This window comes from Neolamprologus multifasciatus, chromosome 1 (assembly GCF_963576455.1).
Source record: "Neolamprologus multifasciatus chromosome 1, fNeoMul1.2, whole genome shotgun sequence".
NCBI lineage: Eukaryota > Metazoa > Chordata > Actinopteri > Cichliformes > Cichlidae > Neolamprologus > Neolamprologus multifasciatus.
In genome coordinates, this window is record NC_140439.1 from 30,394,501 (window position 1) to 30,409,023 (window position 14,523).

The window sequence follows — 14,523 nt, forward strand, 5'->3', positions numbered from 1 at the left end:
GTCCTCAACTGCCTCGAAGTATGATGCATCTCTTGCGAGGTATTTATTGCCAGTTGTTCTTTTCATCTTGTGTTTTCATGTAAATGAAACTACGCTCTCTAGAAAAACAATATCACTGGTCATTTGCGCAAACAGCTTCAAACAATCTATATTAGTAGTTTGGGCCAAAGCTGTGTATTACAAGGTTCTTTGTAATACAGAGTACAGTGACTCAAAGGACGTTGTGAAAATTAATAGTTATAAAATGATGGTGCACAGGAGCTGCTTGCTCTAAACCCCCGAAAAAAAAGAAAGCAAAAAAAAACGCGCATGTGTTCGTGTGTGTGTGTTTGCATGTGTGTGTATGAGTGGGAGAGGGAGTGCGATATCAAAAAGTCCTTTCATCCATTTTAGATGAGATGCAGATGACTCAATTATACTTGGCCTGACATCAAGACCACTTGGCGGAGAAGCTGCTAACGCTGGAAAACGATCTATTTAATCCCACTGATATGAATGGCATGGTGCTAACAGGGCTCACAACGACAAGAGAGGGAGACAGGTATGAGTGGAGACGCTTTGGTACCACTCTGGAGAAACAGGCCTCAGTGCGTGCTACGGTGAGACAGTGAGGAGGGGGATGATGTGTCTGCAATGATGCTACGTGCGATATTTTTGTTTATACCAAACATAATATTTGTCACTAGGTTCTGTCCGCAATAACCACTAACAAGAACTTAAGTTAGCTAAAGGTGAAGCTGAAATGATACTACCATTCCGGAGATAAAGCTGAGCACTGACAACCAAAACAGCTCTGGACTGGTGCCCTAAAAGAATCCAGGTGATTGCAAATAAATGCATCGCATTGCGGAACAGACACTTTAGTCTATAAATACTTTTGATCTTCTTGCTTCTTGAGTGATACTATAACTTTGAACAGTGAGTGAAAAACTTAACCAGAGGTGTACAGGAAGACTCGGGTAAAGATGAGGCATGAAAGGAATAAATGGGTCATCCACTTCAGATTGAAAATGAGAGTGGAAGAACTAAAGAGATTGTGGTCCTGCAGGACAGATGATTTGAGGGGGCTGCTGGTCACTAGAGCCAGGGCCACAGCAACGACCCACAAACATGCTCTACATTAGATCAGACTGCTGTTTGATCTGCGAGGCCTCTCTCTCTCCCTCAAGACTGCCTCTGCACTTTTCATCTACACACAGATAAATACACACACATTCATCATGACATACCCTCTGTTCATCAGAGCTGCTCAGCTGCCAGGCCCCCGACTACATCAACATCAGGATCATGGCATACCCATCACTTCACTCTCATTCTAACACTAAGTGAACTGTGGCCTGGGAAGACGTTAGTGGTGATGAGACTTCTAAAAGAGAGGACAGGTGCTTTGCAGGATCAGATGCTTCGGATTTTAGCAGCTCCACTTTGCCTGGGTTTGGTCTGGTCACGACCTGAAAGGAGAGAGAAGAAAGGAAAGGAGACTTTAAAAATTAATACATTTACACTTTAGTACTTTCACTCTTTCACAGACCCAGCTATATCAATTGAACATCAGTAGGGACTTTACAGTATTTTATCTTGACCTTATTGAGTAACATTTTGTAACATGTAACATATAAATTCCATTGATAAATCTAAATAAGATGGATATAATCAGGAAAATAATAGAGGGTGATAAAGTCAAAGTCATAATTTACAGTGACAGTCTTTTCATGTGCTGTCTTGTATTTATGCTGATGTGAATCTTCTCCAGCCCGCCTTTTTTATGACCTTTAGTGCAATTAACAGTTGCAAAACATTAGGGCTTGTGTTGCTTCACATGTAGTCAATCAAGTCAGTGTTTTGTCGCTGTTGAGTGGTGTTTGTCTGTGTTGGTGACAAATGAGCATGGCCCTTCCCACTGCTGACAGCCGCCCCAGAGCTGCGATACTATCTTCAGCTCTTCAGCCTGCTTCTACAATTACTACTGCTTCTCTGGCCCCAGGGCTTCCAACCACAGCCAGCACCCTGGAACCTTGGACACACACACAAACACACTGGGTCAGATACATTACACACATCTATTTCTTTGTACAGGCTCATGTTGTCATTTTTACGCATGTATTCATTCTTGAACATACATTTTTAGCATGCATTGCACATGTACTGATAATGCACAAAGCCTCATCCAAACAGACTGCGACTTGTTCGGAGGGTAATCTAAACAGATCATGGTTAAGGTCAGATTTCCTTAGTTCTTAATAGAAACAGTCCTTCACAGACATTGGTAGAATAATTTCTCACTTATACACATATAGAAATATGTGTGTGTGTGTCTATATAATTGGATATAGAGACATCTTTAAATTTGAATTCAAACCCATTCCCTTATATCATTCAACTACACCACAATCAGTCCCAGCCATTCAAGCCACACACTGAAACATTTGACTGAGATATGACCCCAAACTGATACCTTTCCCAACCACACACCTGGTTATTTTATCTTTCCCTGCGCCTATTGTTGGCCTAATTGACGGTGGCTTGGCTGCTTGGCTGGCGGCTGACCCCGGTCAGAACAATGCATACCTGTGGCTCTTACCAGTGCTGTGTAATTGTCTCTTCAAGTGGTGACCTTTTTCAGTCGACCCCTGAGGGGAGAACGCTCCACACTCATCCATCACTCAGTCACTCAGCCACTACAGGAAGTAGTTAACATAAGCAACCTTTGGGATGGCGGCTTGTAAAAGGTGTGGAGTTGAGGTTTCAGAGTGGAATACAGAATATTAGCCATCACTTCGTTGCAGGGAATGACATCACTCAATCAATTAATCCATCAATCAATCTGTTGTAGAAGATGTTTGCATTGCTACTCAAACCGTTTCCTTTGAGGTCTGAGTCAGAGGAAAACAGATAAAAATATCCGACACAAGTGCTTCCTTTTTTTGTCTGTAGAGAATTATTGGGCTTATTATCTTGTTATTCAAATGTTTTTATTATATTTAAGGTTCTGGATACAGTGCTGTGCTGAAACTAAATGGGACTTTTTTCCACACTCTAAGCATCTTCAATATGATTTTTTAACCTCTTACTTATCAGGAAATACTGGTAGGACAACTGTGCATATAACGTGCATGCTCCTGTCAGTGAGCTTCACCATTACACTCTCTCATTGCTGCCTTATTTGTCTTGTGGAATCCTGAGTATTTAGAAAGTGGCTGCTTCAAAGCTCAGTAACTCACCTTCAATCCAGTGGGAAGGCATTGACACACATGCCTGCATGGATTGGATTCGTTTAAAGGTCAAAAATATTAGTAAAACTACAGTCGATCGACATTTGAACCTCACACACACGAATGAAGAAACATGTGCACCATATTTGTTGTCTATTTGCAATTTTAAAAAATGAGAAGAATGGAGATCATTGGATAAAACACTGTTTTTTTTATTTACTGCCATTCCTATTGCTTCAGACAGACAAGCTGTGGCGCAGGGAGCACAGAGTGATTCAAACAAGTCAAAGCTACTGCCAATCTACAAACAAATCTCTCTGACAACAACAAACAACAAAGGCGCAGCAAAAGAAGAAGCAAGAAGAACAGCGTTTGGCAACCATTAACATCTTGGAAAAAACTTCAGAAGTAAAAAAAGGAGTGCATTCTGCATTTTTAATAGTAAACAGCATCTCTACTTCATCATGAACTAGATAGAGAAAGAAATCAAACGAGGAGGGCTGCTACACTGCTTTGACGTCGGCCCCCTTTTCCACCCTTTTTAGCTTTTTTGAATGTGGATTTTGTCAGAAGTGCCGGATCTTTCTCTCACTCTCTAGATGGCCTGCAGCATTACAGGGGAATGTGGTGCTCTACACACTTTAAGAGTAATTAAAAGCGATTGAACAGCTGTAATTATGAGAAACGGCGGTTGTGTTCCGGGTCATTCTATCAATGCTGCCTTTCATCAGAGCAGTAGCAGAGGGGCCCTGCTGCTAGTCTCTGTTTCTCCATATGCACATCTTCAAGAACAAACAACTGGCAGGCTGCCTACAGGCTCACACACTATCACATTCGTACACACACGCCTTCATGTAGACATTTGGGAGAGTGATCGCTCTTATGCACGCACACACACACACACACACACGCACACACAGTTACACATTAATATGGCACAAGCACACCACTGCACCATAAACACTTAACAACACATTCTTCATGTACTCCATTGGATGACATTCATAACCATCCTCTTATAATCGTTCTTTGGTCTTTTCTGGCTCATTTCACTTCTTAACACAATAAAAGGGTTACACTATACACAAGTGAAGAATGCAATAGCCTGTGAGCAAAGTGAGTTTTCTTACCATTCTATACTGTATTATAACACTGTGTGACAAGTAGAAAGCATATATGTATGTACTGTACTATGACTACTGAGAATGAGAACAATCCACTGATAAAAGCATGTCTGGGTTACATGAGATTAGGTAACAAAGTACACTGAAATAATAAATAGTAACACAATGTTGTATGTTAACACTGAAATGCGGGTTCCATATATGTTTTGTTAGACCGTTGTGACACTAGTGGCTTGGTACTAAGCATTGCGTTTGTTAGCATGTTACTGAAGCACTATTCTTGTGTTGGTTTCCTTCCAGCCAATCCAAGTTGAGGTGACTGAGATGTTGGGGTCAGCTGGGGTAGTGGAGGGTGGAGTCGGGGGTGATGTAGATGGCCTAATCAAAAGGAAATCAATCTGGTCTGTCCCCTCAGCTAATGTGGGGATCATTCAGAAAAGCTGGTGGGTCATTTTTTTTCTTGCTTCCTTGTTTCCTCTATCCATCTTTACATCCTGTCAGAGAAAGAGAAGAAATGGACAGAGGTCAAATTTGATCAGATGTTGTGACTGAACGTAAGTTCTCATGTGAAGTTAACTTGTGTTTTAGATGCAGGTCAACAAAAGACTATAAATGTCTCCATGCAAAATCAGCAGGACCTAGGATTCATGCCAACAGGAAGACCAATTACACCCAATGTCATGTATTTGCCATTGCAAATAGCAACTCCAAGAAATTCCTCACAATTTTTACAAGGATCTATGACACGACTTAGGTGCGCATATTTAAAGTATGACAACATGTAAGGTGTCTAGCTGTGCGTGAAGTGACAAATCCATACCATTTTAAAAGCATTCCAAAGCTTAAAACTGAAACCAAAATACCAGAGTCTGTCAACGCCAATTAGAATTATTTATTTATTTTAACGTTGTCATTTGGTTTACTTAATCATTTGGACAATTTAACTAATATTAAATAACAACAGCATTGTTCACAGATGACCACAGCTGGGTAATGAATGAATAAGTGAATCCTCTGCGACTAGATCTATGCTGCATGAGATATATACATGTATTCAATGTGTACATAAACACATTTCAACATGTCAAATCTTACACTCACCTCCAGAGCAGTGACTCCACTCTGTTAATGATGTCAGCCAGATCAAAGGGCAGAGGCATGCTGGGGTCATCCACACCCCAGAAGGGCCGGTCCACTGGGGCCTCCTCGGGGGGCAATGTCTGGGCCAGACTTGAGTGGCACCTGAGGCGACAGAACACAGGAAACAAAAAAATCCCATTTACTCCTCTCTCCCGTTAAAGCACAAGTAGGTAGAGACTCATCACCAAAAGGCCACATCTCACCCCACTCACAAAACTTTCTTCATGTTTTCATTTTTTATATTTATATTTGCATCCTACTACAGCTTGCCAAAACCAGGCTTTCACCTGAAAGTTTTATGAGATATGTTTACAAGTAAATACTAACACTAACTAATACTTGTCAATGATGGTGGAACTCTAGTAGACAAAGATAAACAGAGATCGTGTTTTTATCTAGTCAATGAAGAGCAATTTAAGGGCGTAATTTCCAAAAAAAGTCAAGTTGTTTAGGCAATGATGTCTGTGTGTGAGCATGTGTGTGTTTAAACTTGTTTTAAAAGCCAAAATCTCTATTGTGAGTTTGACCAGAAGCAAGTTTTTTTTAACAGTTTTCCACCTCCTTTTGTTTTCATGACTCACAGTAATACTTTGTCCAGGTAGAACCAGCAGGACAGGAGAGTAAGTTTGTCTCTGTATGATCCACAAAAGAAACAGCATGCAGTTTTATTACAAATAAACAAAGAAATGTTTTTCTCTTCACTAGATATTGTTGAGGGCATTTAAATGATGTGTCTGTATGCAATTTGGTTTGAAACTACTGAAATACTTGGAAACTCCCAAGCCAGTAAAACTTGAACTGAATGGAGATGAGAAAAACAGAGATGTGACACATCAGTGAAGTGTTGCAACAGCATTAAGGTGATGGGAAACCATGATATCATGTATCATGATTAATGCCCCATTCATCTCACAAACATACAGGCACACACTGCAGGATGCTTTCACAAGAACATCACTCTCTCTTGTTGCAATAATGACAGAGCAGTGAGAAATCCTGCCTCTTCATGTCACTGCGTGATTTTTGTATGATTAACAATCTGAGGTTAGTTGTAATTTCTACAGTGCTCGGAACCCCTACAGACCTTAGCCACATCTTTTGTTAGACCTGTGTAAATATTTACTGCTGTGACTCTGTGTTGCTCTCTGCTGTCATTGTAAATCTACCCTCCCTCTGCTTCTTGACAGATGAGGGTGACCTCTGACCTGGAGGTGCAAGAGGGAGAGATGGAGGATGGCATTTGTATGTTGCGTGTGTAGTGTGTCCTTGTGTGCTTGTGAATAGTGACCTAAGATTTCCTATCTACAGAAACGGGGTCAGTTATATTTTCCATTCAATCATTATGCCAGGGTCTGTCTTGTCATATCTCTTTACCCTATGCACACCCTAAAACCCCCCGAACAAACCCATAACACAGACAAATGCACACAGTCACCACCACCTTGTGGCTAGTGACTGAAGGAGGGGCCACAGAGAGCTGAACAGCAGGATATGAGGATCGGTTGTGGATGGGATGAGGGAATGTTCAAGTGTTAGGGGACAACCGAGGGCTGCCACAATTTGTGGTTATATATATTCACATGAGCCACTTAATGTTTAACTGGCCCTCTGCCTAAGTGCTGCATTTTGGTGCGGTTAGCCCTTTAAGGATCTCCTGCATTATGGTGGTGAGGAGCAGCATTAACATCCACTGTCCAATATATCTTCTGTGCTCTGGATCAGGGCCTGATAATAGCATCTGTTAACATGCACTAAGTACCATTATGTAGCACATCACTTCATAAATAATACGATTAGGCGACCTTGGGGCTTTGCGACGAGCCGTGTGTTTAAATGTTCTCATCATTTATTTAGGGTGCGAATTAAAGGAAGCACCACTTCAGAGAAGGAGGAGGGGGGGGGACATGGCTGGCATACGTATCTACAGAGTGTGCAAGTGCAAACTGACCCGGACAGCATGCACACACGCGCACACACACACACAAACTGTGGTTCTGCTGACATCAGCTTGAGGACACCATAGACCAAGGGAACCCAGGCTTTTGATTTGGTGTGATTAAGTATTCATACTCCAGAGCTATGAGAGAAAACACTTGCTTCTTCTCTACTGCCCTGACTCATAATGAAAGGCTACATACAATAAAAAAAAAACTGAGTAGCTTACTTCAACAGAGATACTGCATTTATTTGACAACAGATCTTGCAGCATTAGCTTGCAAATAGAAGGTGCCAGGTTTACCAGAGATATAAAAGATATCGAGACTGGAAGACTATCAAAGATAATATATAGTGTAGGTAATTCAGCACGCACTTTTACACAGTCTATCACTGTTCACAGAGTACCGTCCCCTGACTGCTAAAATGGAACCAAACAAAAAGTCAATATCAAGCGAGGTGCTTTAAGCTCTCATGGGCTCTTGCTAGAAATTCTGTCTAAGCCACAGTGGCGTACAAACAAGGCTCACCAAAAGACTTTCCCATGGCAGAACAGTCCACCTTAAAGTTAAGGTCAAAGACAAAGAGGTGTGTATGTGCGTGTGAGGGTGTGGGTGGAGGAGGGAGAGGTTGTGTTTGTGAGTCCAGGCTGTTCCAATGGATTAACCCCAGACAGATATGGGCCTAACTATCCCATCTGGCGCTCGGTCAAGAGAGATTGGCAATACAATCACTCATTTCAATTTGCCCTGAAACCTTATAGCCTAGCAGGCCCCCGCTAAAATGGTATGCTAATGTGAAAGGTATCTAGCATTCTATCGCCTCAATTCTTCAGAGGCCTTTCCCTCCATGCAGCACAGTGCACTTGAACTGCGGCTGGGGTGGGAGCGCCACGGCCCTTGCTGCAATAAGGGCTGGAGCCCCCTTTGCGCTCAAACTAACCACTTTAGCTAAAGTGAGTGTTAATTATGGACAGGCAAAGCAGTCAATAAAAGGTTAATGTAAAAGTCAAAGGATAAATTCCTTTAAGCATTGCATCATTCCACCATCTCTGCGACCAACACACTGCTCGCAGGTCTCCTAATCAATACGTTTTACTGTAATGCGCTCCCCATCGATTTCCTCCCCCCCGCTCCATGGTCCGAGCTCCATCACTTGGTTAAAGAAAGGAAAGGCAGAAGGAGAGGTAGGGGGACGAGAGGGAGAGAAAAAGGGAGTAAATAAAATGATTAACCTCGGTTTCACTTTGTTGTTTCCCTCTTAGATGCTCCCTAAAAGGCTTGTTAGAAGAGTGCAGGGTGGTCCAATATCATCACTGCCATCAGCACCATCCCAATCAACAGCATCATCAGCCCACTCAATCTCTGGCCAGTGTGTAATTGTGTAGCAGTACACTCAACCAGGGCCATACATTAAAAGGCCCTCTGCTCTTAACAGGATGGAAATCCGCCTAATAGACAACATCAGTGCTTCCGACTCATGCAATTACACTGATAAATGCACAATTGTGTCAGGCCAAGTGAAAAAGTACCCAGAGAATGTAGATAGGAGACAACACTTATTGCATTATTTCTACAGAAGGTCATTTGTAATGACATGGGAATAGACAGCTTTGGCTGTTTGATTCGGTACATTCAGGACATGATTAGGCAATGGCAGATATCTTTTTAAAACTTGTGAGAACTTGAAGTTATATTTTTCCTACTTTTCATATTTGTATATGTATCATTAGCAACTAAAAGAAAAACACAAGCTTAGAGAACAGTATTAGAATGGGTGGTGTACCGAGATTCACGACCAAAGCGTGTGCCAAGCCCTACGCAACGTTCAAACTGGACATAAAAATAAGGCTTTTGTAAAGATACAATGAACATTAATCAATCATGTCATTGTGATTATGATCAAGGGAAACAGCATACCTCAGATCACCTGCTTCCCCATGCTTTGCCTGATGTTCATCTGACTAGGAGTTCTGTGCAGGTGTGAATTTTTATAGTTTTGGCAGCCTATGTGCCCGATAGCTGAGAATGCAATCAAACAAGTCATGAAAAAACAGGCATGTGTCTCATAAATCAGCCTGCCCCTGAAGGTAAGGCATGTAATCAAGTCCCAAGGAGTGAGAAGAAAGAAGTATATTATCCATCTACATTCTATATATACAATATTGTGTAAGAAATGAGTGATTAAGCACATCTGTCTTTGTATGTGATTTGATACGGTATAATGGCTAAGAGATATGGGCAGACAGTATTTATTCACGTGCTGTGTTTTGCAAGCTGCATGGGCAACAGACAGTTTGTGAAATCTTTGGAATTACGAGAATTTCTCATCAACAGTGATGTGATCTTCCAAATCCTAATTATAGAAGATCTGACTAAACTAATAACACGCTGTTGTACCTTTCATGTTTCTATTAAACATATTGAGCAATCGGTTATGGAACAGGCTGTTAAAGGTAAATGAAAATCTGAATGTACCTGCATTTTTCTAACAAGAAAGAAAATAAAAATCCAACATTTTTTTTTCCATCTGCATCTGCATTTTCCTAGAAGATCAAGGCAATCTTGCACAAACCTGAGCTGTGATGCAGTGGTTCTAACCTTTTTTTGTGGTTTCTTTCACTGCTGTCTTTCCACTGACATCAATCTTTTTTTGGTATGAATCTTATCCTGAATCAAGATTTAAGTAAACCTATTAATGAGACAAGGATGAAAAAATGAACAACAAGATTATTCCCCAGGAATAACCTTGTTGAAATCTAAAGACTGTCTTCCATAAACAAAGCTTTGCAGTAGTCTTGGGGTGTCTAAGCCAAAAACTGGACTTGAACTCAAAGGAATATTTCTGAGGAGACCTGAGAATGGCTGTGAATCAACATGTTATTAAATTTGGTTACAGAAATTCTTTAAAAAAAAAAAATTGGTGGAAACCTCCGACAAAAGGTTTGCTAAGCTTGCAGCTTAATGTGCAAAGAGATTCGAGGCTGCTACCACCAAAAGTACTTTATCCAAGTACTAATAATGGAAATGGGATATTTCAGCCTTTCATTTTAGCAAATTAGTAAAATATTACAAAAACCTTATTTTTGTGATGTAATTGTGGAACACTGTTGGTAAACTAATGAATAAAAGAAGAAACTAATCCATGTCAAAAAGATTCTTAAATCCTGAAATATAACAAAATGTGGAAAACTTTCCATATGTATTGTATAGAGAAGGACATGTCTGCAACTAATATTATCAATCACATTTCTTTAATTGTAACAAGTGGCTCAAAGTAGCTTTTGAAAAGTTACTGGCACAGTGGTTTACATATTACGTTAAGATTGCTTAGATTAAGATCAGATTAAGGTTACAAGTAATTAACTGGAAAATGCAAAGGGTGCACAAACTTTTTCTTGGATATTTTCCGTTAATGATGTTGTGTAGAGGCCAGTATAACAGGGGCATAATTTTCAGAACAACGTCCAACCTGTTAAGTGTCAGGCTTTAGATCTCAACATACACCACCCAGGACTCCAACGTCCTGGGTGCTCTGAGGACTGTCCTCATTAGAGCCTGAACAGTGCCTTAGATCCCTAACCACCATCCTATTATCCCAATCACTGCCACATTCAGCGTTAAATGTAAAGTGGTGCAAAATGTGAGCCAGCCAGCCAGAAAGAAAGCGTGGGTAGGGCAGCGTCTTAACCGTTTCCTCAGGATCAATCAAATGCTATTGTGTCTGCAGACAGCTGCTGACTGTACACTTTGTGAATGTGTGAGGTGGGCAATTGTGGGGAGAGAAATGGAGAGGGAGGGGCATCATCAAATGCATGACATATGTTCCTTTCATTTTGATTCCCTCTAAGGAGCCTAGGCTAATAAAACTAACATCTGATGCACTCTTTTCCCTTTAATTAATGGTTGCAGAAACCACGCAAAATTGCATGAGCAAGAAGGAGGGGCAAGAGATAAAGTGGGTGCCGCGTGGCCCTTTCAACACACCCACCCACTCACGTGCCACAATGGCTCTGCTGGTGCTGGGAACAATGATTCTGCCAGGGAACATGGGTACCTTCCTCAAACTCTGTGAGGTCTCCCTCTTGCCAGCTGCAGTCTGGACTGTTCATTAAACCACATGAAACAAATAAGGCTCATTACTGGTATCCCCAGCCAGTTGGAAACACAGGACCTTTCATCGGCCCATGTACTTTTAGTAGAGTTACTTGAAGTCAACAACAGAAACAGGGAAGTTTTGTTATACCTGCACAGTCTGTACCTGCTTCACACCCTAATTGTTTGATGTGGTTTGGCTGGCTGCCCTATTAGAGCAGGGAGAACCAGATGTAACAGAAAAACACACACAGAGTTAGGTAGCCTCTAAACGGACTTCATAATTGGCAGCAATAAAATGCTATTGCAGTCTTGAGGTACAACAGAGGCAAGCCCCTGAACTACAGCTACTACTCTCAAAAACCAGGTGGATGTCCATTAGGTGCTTAACAGTGTAACAAATTACCAAACACCCTGGCCTGCTCTTTCTCCTCCTCAGGCAATGGGATGGAATGCGGTCTAATGTCAACACAGGCGCAAAATTTATGAGGAGACAACTATTGTTCAAATGCAAACAGGTTCCAATAAAAAAAAGAGGGAGTTTTAGGACAAACAGAGAGGATCCTCCTGGCCGTTTCTTTTCCGGCAAGGGTTGAAGAGACAGATCACCGCTTAAGGCTGTGTGCATTTGTGTGTCAATGTCTGTGAGAGAACCTCACAAAGAGAAAACGTGTGTGTGTGTGTGTGTGTGTGTGTGAGAGAAAGCTAGAGAGACAGCAACAGGAAAATAAAGGTTATATATCTGTTTTGCATGCTCCACGTTGACTGGTTGTCTAGAGAGGAATGAGAGCAGCTGTGGCCTACTTGTACCAGGATACAAAATTGTTCAACAGGAAGAAAAGTAAAAAATACAAAGCAAATCAAAGAAAAAAAAAGTTCATTCTGATCACTTGGACCAAAATCAGTTACACGTGGCTAAATACCAGGTTGAAACATTTCTATGTATACATGCAAAACCAATTAGAGATGGTTGTGAAAAGACACTAAAAGTTTTTCTTGATGATGCTGTTTATTTATGAAGCCCAGGAGAGAAAATGGAGCAACAAGGGGACTTGATGACGAGGGTAAAGAGGTTAGAGAGCCTGCGAGCAATTTTCGCAGCTCGCCGTTGGAAGGCTATAAATCTGCTGTCATGGAATACGGAAGATGGTTAATGTGGCATTGGGAGCGGTAACTCTTAGCTTTTCAGAGAAATGGCATACCATTGCTGTGAAAACTTGTTGTGCGGAAAGTGATCTTGTAAAACAATCATTTTTAACCCTTATCCCTCCCTACCCTGCACTGTATGCTCCCTCCCTCTTGGCCAAGTGTTAGTGCCTTGTGGGCATCATCTGAATGGTGCAATAAAGCTGATGATGAATGAGGCTTGCCTCAAAAGCAATACAACTGAGCCACTGGACAATACCTGACCCCAGTCATATGATAAGTTTGTTTCAGCCTAGGCACAATTCCCACCTGTCTTCAGGTGACAATGGCAGGGTCAACTTAGCAAAGCTAATTATAGTGTATTGTAACCTAAATTGCCTAGATACAAGTCATCCTTCTTTCTCTAGGGGATGTGTTGTTAAGTTTTGGAGTCTTTGTTTAAAGCACAACTGCGAGATAGAAGTTTTCAAACAGTTGCACAACAGATATTGGGTTTCATAAATGGGTATATTCCAGTTCTTTAAAAAAAGAAAGTGACTTTGCTATCCTCTTTAAACAAAGCATGGGAACAAACGAGCAACTTTTCAAGCGCAGGAAACATATTTGGATAAATATTACATTTTGTTAAAACTGCATGCAAACTGTCACATCAATGTTGACACAGCTTGTCATAATGCGATCACATAATAGGCACAGCAAACCAGTGATCGTAAACACGCCCCAGTGAAACAGTCATAAATCTTCAAACTCATAAACTAGTCTAGTCCAGGAACAGGCTATAATGTGACAATCATTGAAAAGTTCCTGCAAAAACAAACAGCAAAATGCTTGTTTTTAATGCTGTATGCATACAGCATTAAAAGCAAGATTTTTTATATTTGGTAAACATATCTGCCATTTTTGTGTAACCCTTAAAATGAACAAACAAAGGAGTAGCACAAAGTAGGAGATGATGCACACATTCCCATATGGGCATTACTCACTCTGTTTACAGTAGAGGAAGAACTAATTCCGAAAATGTCAGACTGGGTATACAGTAACTAATGAGCTACACTTTTCCAGATGCCTTTTTCCCACAGTAAACAAGAAAGTATGAACAAAAAAAAAAATCCAAAAGTTGGTAAAGTGTCTAATCCAACCATGAAAGAAACCTCTAGTATTTGCATCACAGTATGTGAGTGTGTGTGTGCATTCATGCATGCACATGTGTATACTGTGCATCCGTGCCAGAGGAGTGCTTTTCGCCAGGTGTTTGAACTTCTGCATCACCTGGTACTCCTGCTGCGTGAACACGAGTTTTGTTTCACCCTATTAAGTAAATAGTGTAATTAGAGGGACTCAGCATTTAAAACGTTGTGAACAGCCAGCAATTTGTTTGGAAGACCAGCCAGGCTAGGCCCTGAGGCACTGCACAGAACAGGATGCAAAAGGTTCACACAGTGCAATACAATGGTGTGCATGTGTCTGGGTGGCACTATTCAAGTACCTGTCTATGTAGATAAGTTGATGCATGATGGTGTGAATCCCTCATTGAAATGTGTTCTGGGTGTTGAAAAAGAAGCGCTTTGTGGTCTAACAGGTACTTAATTATATTCTGTTTGTATTGACAATATCGGTACACAGTGTAATACCTACCACACTGGCAAAACTGAGGGCTGTGTTTCATAGAACCTAACCCTCAGTCATACTTTTATTGGTGTGTGAAAAAAGAAATATGCATGTGATGTTCATTGTTCAAGGAGTTACAAAGAAAAAAGAAGAGCTGAAGCCAGTACAGGTTGGGCTATCTGCCACAAAGACATCAAAGGTGATGAGCAGACTTCGTCATAATAAAAGCACAGGGATTACGGCTAACATGGTAACAGAGATCAA

The 14,523-nt window shown here is 41.1% G+C and overlaps 1 protein-coding gene across 1 annotated transcript in view; it reads right to left on the reverse strand.

Annotated features, from left to right (window-relative positions):
• Positions 1-3,403: 3,403 nt before the first annotated feature.
• fto (FTO alpha-ketoglutarate dependent dioxygenase) overlaps positions 3,404-14,523 on the reverse strand; it is a 114,589-nt gene continuing 103,469 nt past the window's right edge. The window contains exons 9-10 of the mRNA XM_085162167.1: positions 5,438-5,578; positions 3,404-4,830 (exon numbers count right to left, since the gene is read on the reverse strand). Coding sequence (XP_085018293.1) covers positions 4,824-4,830; positions 5,438-5,578 — 148 coding nt within the window. The 3' untranslated portion in view covers positions 3,404-4,823. The remainder of the gene's footprint in view (positions 4,831-5,437; positions 5,579-14,523) is intronic.